At 35.2% G+C, this 8,936-nt stretch overlaps 1 protein-coding gene across 1 annotated transcript; it reads left to right on the top strand.

Annotated features, from left to right (window-relative positions):
- The first annotated feature begins 722 nt into the window (after positions 1 to 722).
- Positions 723 to 8,553, top strand: LOC139687808 (zinc finger protein 235-like). The gene is made up of 5 exons (XM_071585120.1): positions 723 to 989; positions 1,160 to 1,330; positions 2,164 to 2,388; positions 4,473 to 4,596; positions 7,457 to 8,553. The coding sequence occupies exons 1-5, from the start codon at positions 843 to 845 to the stop codon at positions 8,443 to 8,445; spliced, it is 1,656 nt and encodes a 551-aa protein (XP_071441221.1). The 5' UTR covers positions 723 to 842; the 3' UTR covers positions 8,446 to 8,553.
- Positions 8,554 to 8,936: the final 383 nt, after the last annotated feature.

The following is an 8,936-nucleotide window of genomic DNA, read 5'->3' as shown; positions in this document are numbered from 1 at the left end:
GTGTCGTTATTCAATTTAATTTCTACATGACGATGTACTTCTTGGGGGCCCCGTGGCGAGTATGAAAGGCACGTTGAAATAATTCTTCATGTTTTGACGTGGTCTTGAATCTTTAAAAATTCGAAACATGTATAGGAGAGAAATAAATGAATAATGTGACGTATTATCGGAGATTTTCAAATGCAAAAGTCTCCTTCAAGGACATAAAATCCTCTAAATGCAGTGGGACCGAGTCATCGGCCAAAGAATTATTTTAACGTTCCTGTAATACCCGCTTTAGGGCCTTCATTATAGATATCGTAAGGAAAGAACTGAAGAATTAGGCACTGGACTAATTATAGCATTTTTTATTACTCTAGAGCTACAGCAGCTGATGCATGCGTTCATTCAAAGTTTTCCTTCAATGTTGACATCGTACAAAAATGCATTTATGAATCTTTTGACCCGAATCTTAGATACGTAGGAACGGGCCATTGACGAGCTGAATCTTTTTCTTTCGATTTAATATTTAACTATCCCTGTGATACATCATCGGCTCATTAACATCTCATTAATACTTTAGTTAATTTTCATTTACCTAGTTACGTGATTAAGTCTAATTATTCCGGGAAATATGTGTGAAAAAGATTCAGATCCCCCCTTTTCGTATCAATCCATTGATTTTCAAGCAAAACTTCGGAAATAAACAGATGAAGAATGAAATGCAAGTGCCCAGCTGGGAATTTGCTTAGTGTGTGTGTTAGTGCTGTTTTTAATAATTTTTCATATTAATTTAAGTAAAAGGTGAAAAGATGTCATCATAATTTAACGTTTGGTTGTCCAGTAAATCATTCGGAGTACGAATGACCTTCAGAATGTGCGATAAAGCCGAATTTGAAGTCTGCAGATTGTGTTTAAGCAGTCGTGGTCTGTTGATCAATGTTTTCGGCGAGAATAGTAAATTACAAATAATGTTAGAAAAGACTATAGAGGAGTTAGTAGATGTTAAAGTAAGTTTAGTTGTCCGTGTGACGTGTTTGTTTAAATATCTGTCTTCAGTTGAATAATTTAAAAGTTGGTGTATATATTCAGTACACTTCCCAAAAAGTATAGTGATAATTGAGTAAAAGGAATTAGGTGTATTCTGTTGATTATATATCTTATTCAAATATTTTATTAGGTTGTGGAGGATGTAAATTATCCCTGGTTGGTGTGTTCTAACTGCATGGAGAAGCTTACTGAATTCCGGCTTTTTAAGCGTCAATGTGCCGAGTGTTTGTCTGTTTTCTATGATCGCATCCAGAAGGGGTTCAATCCTGAAATGAAAGAAAGGATAACCAATAGAGAGGAGGTCAGTTGTATTCATTTAATTGAATTGTTTCAGCAACAAATACATCCTTGGGCAAAAATGATTATTTCGTTCCATATTCAGTGATTAATCTGTAGAAAAACCATTTTCTCGTCACTGCGATCACTATAATCAATCGCAGTCGTTGTAAAAGTAAGCGAGAAGGGTCACTCTTTCAGAAGGGAAAAGTGGAAGCATTGTATCATTCTATTTTAATTTCTCGGATAATTTATCACGAGATAATTTTTTTGTTTTAAAATGTTTTGAAAATGCAATTTCTTTGATTTTTCAAAACGAACGATAAAAATTACTTAAACGTTGCGCAAGAAATCGGGTTTTTGTATGAATAATATAACCAAAGATTTTCCCTTCATACTTCCGGATATAGTTTTAATAATTTATTTTATTCACACCTCATCTTAACAGTGGTTCTTTTTATCAAAATGTTATTTAACCCAATTTATTATTTAATTGTTAACACTAACCGTTGTTGTCAGAGCAGGACTAATAAAACACAACAGCCTTCTATTTCTGTGTCCCAACCCAAACGTACACTTAAATTGTAGACCACCATATAGTAATATGTAACCTGATGCATGAATTTTTGATGCAAGGAATTTAATCATCCTTGGGTACAAGTGTTATATGTTTTGTAAAATGAGTGAGTCCTTAATAGTTCTCTTGCCAGAATTACATGAAACACTGGACAGAAGGAGTTGTTGCCCTAATGCCTCTCATTTTGAAAAGTCGATGAAATGATATCACTGAAACTGATATGATTGATACTAATGATTGATTACACAAATACTAATTGATTAAATGATATATTGCATTAGTATTCCAGTGAAATCATAAAAGAGTTTTGTGGCAACCAGATTGTCAGTGATGCTATTGGCAGTAAGGCTGTGGATGTTAAAGGTGATATGATCATTTTCAAAGAGGAAATTGATGCTGCCAGTGAATACTCTACTTCTCCAGTAAGGGATATTAATTCACCAATGGTCGCATCAATGCAGGAAGGATGCAGCAGTTGGTCAGACAATGTAGAAGCTGGGAATTTGGTAAGTGTGCATGTATGGTCCATTAAAATTAATGCCCATTCTTGGGGAAAAATAGATTTATTGATCTCTTTTCTTGTATAAATGCTTACAATTACTCCAAAATACTCTCCCCCTGAATCAATACAGGACAGAGATATCTCTGCCATGCCCGGAAGGCAAAATTTCCTCTTGACAGGAGTGTCTCTTCAGAACATTAAAATATGCTTTTGGATAATTTCCATGGTCATCCTATGCATCATCCTTATCAATGGTGCACCAAGCCAGGAAGTGTGTAATGATGAAGTATCTGTGGCCAATGGCATTGTGTTTGGCAGGGGATCTTGTCAGGATGGAGCTGGGATGTTTCGTGCTCAGTGTTACAAAGTTGAAAATCAATCTGAACATGGAGGCACATCTTTCCACTCAGGCTATTTTGAAAAAGCAAGCAAATGGCTGTGTTAAATGTAAAACACCCCCCATCACATTTTCTGACTTCTTATATTACATTACCATGGATAGTTGCTTCAGAATACGATATTGTGCATTACTTTCATAATGGACCACATACTTCCTTCTTGCTTTCACCCTGTCCAACATCCCTATATATCCCATTTCTGCCCATATATCTTTTTTTCCTTGACATTCCCACCTTCATGTATTCTACCCTGGGTAATAAATACACAAACTGAAGCTACAAGTACTTTTTTTGTAAAATTTAGTTTGCATAAGTGATGTCCCCTTTAAAGCAGTCTCAATTTGTTGCTGTGCACTTATTCTATATTCTTTTCTGCTCCTTAAAGCACCATTGGATGTCCTTGGCAGTTAGGCTTTTTAGTTGTCTTATCGTTTCTTGCTTTATGGTGTCTACATCTTTTCATTGATGTTTACTAATCACATTTTTGCATTTTGAAAATATAAAAAAATTACAGGAGAGAAGATTTGTAAAAAAAGAGGATGATCAAGGATAGTAGTTGAATTTTTTTCCAGAAACTGATCAATCAATGTTGAATTTACCCAATTTTTGCACCCATTGTTTTCAAAGCCTATTGTTTTGTTAACATAGACTTGTTTTTCCTAAATTTAGTACATCAGCTGTTTATTCAGACAATTTTTCAACAAGTAATAAGGATAAGGGTCTGCAAACGATCAATTATCAACAGAGGTTGTTGAATGTTGTTCCAGGCTTCCATCATCCATGATGTCTTTTAGACCATGTTTAATATACTTTATCCACTTGAAAACAGATGTTTTCTTCAGGCATTTTCACTGTCAACAGCTGTTAATATTTCAGCAATTTTTTGATAACTTTTGTCACTCTTTACCAAAAACTTGATGTGTTTATTCATTGCTCCATAATTTTGTTAATTTCAATTTTTGATAAACAGTAAAAGCAAGGACAATAAAAACTAACAGAACTGGCACTATATACACAGGTTGTTGATCTGCCAAACACAGACCACTGATTTGGTCTCAGGCAGGTCTCAGTCATGGCCGCCAGGTCGCACTAGTCTTTTTTCTTGGGCAGATCACATATGTCACAGTCTTTAACATCTCACTGTTGAGTAATATGATATTTGAACCCAGTTTTTATTCTCTCCTGCCTTATTTCAATTGCTTCTAACAATTCCCTCCCTTCTTCCCACACACCTTGCCTTTCGCACCTTGTGGTTTATTTTACTTTCATTCCAATTCACCTCTAGTGACGCATAAGGACAGCAGATCCTATTCTCCTGATTGTATATGTTATTAGGAGAATTTAATATTTCTTTTGACCATGTTAATTGCATGAAAACACATAATTTCATTTACTTCTCATCCTTGAGATCTGTTATGCCTCTTCCCCGATTAAATTCTGTTTCAAATATGGGCAATTATAATATCAGTTGATGTTGAAAGGTTCAATTAATAAAGAAATAGTTTTTTAAAGAGATAACTGAAATCATACTTTGTTTTAATTGAGGAAGTGCAAAAGAAGTTTTTAGATTTAAATATGAATTATACAGCTTTGCACAATTTTTAATTCAAGTTATGATATTTAAGTGGGCATTTGCTGAATGTTTTGCATGGATATGCTGTATATCTGTAAATTTTATCTGATTTTGCAGGACCATTTGCTAGATGATGACTTAGGCTTGTCCTTAAATGAAGAAGTGATTATTAAGGATGAGTGTGATGTTAATGTTCCTCAGGAAGAGCGATGCCTTAGAGGGGATGAGTCACAGTTGGCAGGTAAGAAGGGATGAGGAGTCTACTACATTTTCACTTTGGCTACTTTGTGGTGATGTAGAATTGTTGGTTATAACCATCTTAGTGCACCTGAAAATTAGGGGCAATGACCCAGTCAATTACTGCGTTTAAATGGATTATTTATTGTTAATAATATTCAGCTACAGATTAAGCCACAAAAATATGCAAGAAACTATATTCAAGGACCCAGCTTTGGTTGGTTAATTTTAAATGATATCACAAAAGCCTTCAATCTATGTATATTCTCCTGCATCAGTGACTACATTTCCACATTTTATATGGTGATGCTCCATATTAAAGTTTTTAAGAGTTTTTTTTCAACATTCATACTTCACGTCTTCTATCGTTTCATTAACTATCTCATCCTTGTGAAAGTCTCTTTGTCTAGCACAGTTCTTCTTCTTACATCCCTCTACTTTCCTCCTTCTGATCTGAAACACTTATGTGATGCATATGCTGTTATACCTGCTCCAGTTTTTGGCCATGTATTTTGATGTTAAGCTTAACCTGTTTCTTTCTGGGAAATTGCATAAATTTCTGTTTATCAGTATTGGTTCTCATCCAATATCTATCGCACTGAGTTTCCAATTCACTAAGCATTGCTTGTAATCCCCTGGCTGACTGACAAATTAAGCTTTTACATCAGCACACCTAATTGATTTTAAGATTTCTTCTCATACTTCCATTTCTACCTCTAGTTCTTCTCATGCTTCTTTGATCATTTCCGTCACATACACATTAAACAGCACTGGTGGAAATGGGCTACCCTGCCTTACTACATCATCTAACACTGCCCATCTGGATTTCAACTCACACCAGAGCAGTCTGAGAAATGTACAGGTTGTGGATTAGACTTCTGTGCCTCCAATCTTTCCTTATTAGCTGCAATGTACTCATAAGTATTTCTTAATTCCCTCTATCAAATGCCTTTTCAAAATTTACAATGCAGACAAATGTGTCCTAATTGTATTCTATATTCCTCTTTATTAATGATCTCATTACTGCAATGGCATCACACATGCCTCTTCCATTCTTAAACCTAAATTGACCCTATGTAATCATTATCTTACTCTCTATCCTTTTGTTGATTATCTGGAGAACAACATTAGGTGCATGGGATATCAAACTTATTGTTCTTAATCCTCACATGATGTAGCCTTCATGTTTTTTAGAACAGGAACGAATGCTGATCTCAGTCTTTTCACCGGATTCCTTCCTCATAGATTATACAAATCAGTCCAAATAGACTTTTTGTCTCACATTTTCTTAAAAATTTCAGTAATTTTGCAATAATGTTGTCTATCCCCACAGCCTTATTTAATTTTATCTCACTTAAAGCCCTGTCTATCTCATTGTTGAGTATGCCTGGACCTAAGCTATATTCCTCTACCTCATGTTCCTTTTTCATATCTAAACTTGGCCTAAGGTCTGAGTTATTTAGTTCTATATATTCCTTTCATCTCTCTTGGATCTTTTCTCTATCAACAATCATCTGAAGCAACTTATCTCTAACTGTTAGCACATATCTTCCCTTCTTACTTCCCAATTGTGATTTTTACTTTGCTGTATACTGCCTCAATTTAACCCTTCCACTGCAAACTCTCTATTTCTCTTCACTGTCCCTTTAAAAGTACTTTTTTAGCTTTATTTGTTGCCCATCTCAATTTATTTTTAAGTCTTTTAACTTCCTTTTGCCTAATTATGTCTTTGCATTCTTCCATTTTCTTCTATCATCTATATTTCTAATTATTTCATCTTTGATCCATGATTTCCCTGTCTTTTTCCATTAAGCATTTTTATAGTTTCATTCAAAGCTTTAAATATCCTTTTTTTATATATTCCCATTTTTACTCCATAGGCCTCACCTATTCACCCTAACCCATGATTTTCTCCTATGCCTGCTGGTACTCATTCCTTCTCAATCCGTTTAATGCTTCTACATTCCATTTCCTAAACAGCCACCCATGCCTTATCTTTATAAAATGGACTCTACACTTCATAGCAAAATTGAAATTTAATTTAAAATACTTTGCATTTCCACATAAAGCACTTTTATTACTACCTAGGTTTTGTTATGGTATAACATCATCATGACCTGATGATGTTATGCCATAACAAAACCTAGGTAGTAATAAAAGTGCTTTATGTGGAAAGGCGAAGTATTTTAAATTTAATTTCAATATGAAGAATTTCCACCAAGTGATGCCAGAAACTTTCATTTACTTCATAGCAACTAAATAGTGGTCAGAGTGTTCATCAGCTCTTGGGACGCTATGCAAATTGATGATACTGTTCCTGAATTTGTGCTTACCAGAATATAACCTAACTGGCTCCTTTCTGAGTCACCGAGCATTTTCCTTGTATACCTATGCTTTTTGTGGTAATGTAGCCATGAGATGGTGATAACTTATCCTTGTCTCCTGCAAAACTCAATTGCTTTCGTCTGGTGGTCATTCCTGGTTCCTAACCCATAGCCCTCCCACCTCATCATCATCACTTCCTTTGCCTATCATGGCATTTCCTTCCCCCATCACTATCTAATGTTTCCCTGCAGAAAGAGACATGATTATGTCCCCTCAGTAATTGTTTGTCTTGTTGACTTCTTCCCCCTTATGATTCCTTAGTGGCATTTACACCTGGACAATAATCAAATTCGTTGGTTCTGCTTTTATCTCTACTAGTAATGTTCTCTTTAGTTTACCTTCTATGTTGACTAAGCTGCTTCTTACATCATTATTCAATATCATGGCAACCCCAAGCAAGAAGTTAAATTTTCATAGATAAATTATGTATAATTGAAATATAACCAGGACTAATTCTTTGGATGACACAACTGTTTCAGATGTTAGCAAAGGACAAGATTGTGTCAAGAATATTCTGCATACATGTCAAATTTGCAACAAGGGATTTGCAAAAGAAGATATCCTTAAAGCTCACGTGATGCTTCTGCATCCTGTGAAGCCAAAGGAGATCAGAAATAATATTGATGCTGAGTCTTTTGAGTGCACAAATGATGTTGAAGTAAATGCAATAACATACAAGTGTGCAATTTGTTTGAAAGCATTCTCGCAAAAGTACAAACTGAAGAGGCATATGTTGATTCACACTGGTTACAGGCCTTATTATTGTGCGATATGTATGAAAGGTTTTCATCACAAACAGCACATTGAGGGTCACATGTTGATGCATACTGGGGAAAGACCGCACAAGTGTAATATGTGTCCAAAGACATTCATTCTGAAACAGCATCTTAGGGATCACATTCGTAGACATGCAGGAGAAAAGTTGCAGAAATGTGAGGTATGTTCCAAAGCTTTCACACTGAAACAACAGCTTATGGAGCACATGTTGACGCACACTGGTGAAAAGCCTCACAAGTGTGATATATGTTCAAAGGCATTCTCGCAAAAGGCAAATCTTAAGAGGCATATGTTGGTACATACTGGTGAAAGGCCTCATAACTGTGAGATTTGTTTTAGAGGTTTTCATCACAGGCAACACCTTGAGTGTCATATGTTTAGTCATACTGGAGAAAAGCCTTACAAATGTGAGGTGTGTCAAAAAATGTTCACTCGGAAACAATCCCTGAAAGTTCACATGTTAATCCATACTGGAGAGAAGCCACATAAATGTGAGGTATGTTCAAAAGCTTATACACTGAGACAACAGCTAATAGAACACAAGTCAACACACAGTTCTGCAAAGCCTCACAAATGTGACATATGTTCAAAGTCATTCTCACAAAAGAGAACTCTTAAAAGGCACACAAAATTGCACATAGTTATCAACCAGCAGGCAACCAATGACTATATGGCAACCTATGAACATTGACTTTCTTCTTGTAAAAACATCCCCTAGGTGGAGTACCAATGTTAGGCACTAGAATGCAGAGGATATATTGATATCCAAATTTATGTATGTTTAAGGAATTGTACCGAATTGGCAAAATTGATGAAATCATATTTTTTATTTTCCCTAACCTATCTGTTTGAAATCAAATAAAAACATGTTAGACAATCCATATATCTGGTTGTTCTTTAATAATAGTATGCAGAACAACATGAACTATTTCATGCTTATTCATTGAATAAATATTTAGACCATACCATGGAGTAAAATGTTTTTCTCCTGCCTCCTTTGATTTTCTCTCAACAATCCTCCCTCTTCCCTTCTTTGCACTACCTTGTTTGTTTTCCTTTCTTTCCATTTCACCTCTTCCATTTAGCCTCCTGTCTTGCTGATCTATTCCTATTTTCTACATTGTACTCCTTAATTTTCAAAATCTATCCTATCAAATAACCTTTTGGACATCTATGGAACAG

The sequence above is a fragment of the Hetaerina americana genome, unplaced genomic scaffold (genome assembly GCF_022747635.1).
Source record: "Hetaerina americana unplaced genomic scaffold, ioHetAmer1.1.p SCAF_2, whole genome shotgun sequence".
NCBI classification, from domain to species: domain Eukaryota; kingdom Metazoa; phylum Arthropoda; class Insecta; order Odonata; family Calopterygidae; genus Hetaerina; species Hetaerina americana.
The sequence above is the reverse complement of the archived record's forward strand: the minus strand, read 5'-3'. Positions and strand labels throughout refer to the sequence as shown.

What these genes read in the sequence shown, in the direction of transcription:
- LOC139687808 (XM_071585120.1), top strand. Translation starts at nt 843, where the DNA reads ATGACCTTCAGAATGTGCGATAAAGCCGAATTTGAAGTCTGCAGATTG. An exon ending in ATGTAGAAGCTGGGAATTTG is followed by an intron (nt 2,389 to 4,472) that starts GTAAGTGTGCAT and finishes CTGATTTTGCAG; the next exon opens with GACCATTTGCTAGATGATGA. An exon ending in GGATGAGTCACAGTTGGCAG is followed by an intron (nt 4,597 to 7,456) that starts GTAAGAAGGGAT and finishes CAACTGTTTCAG; the next exon opens with ATGTTAGCAAAGGACAAGAT.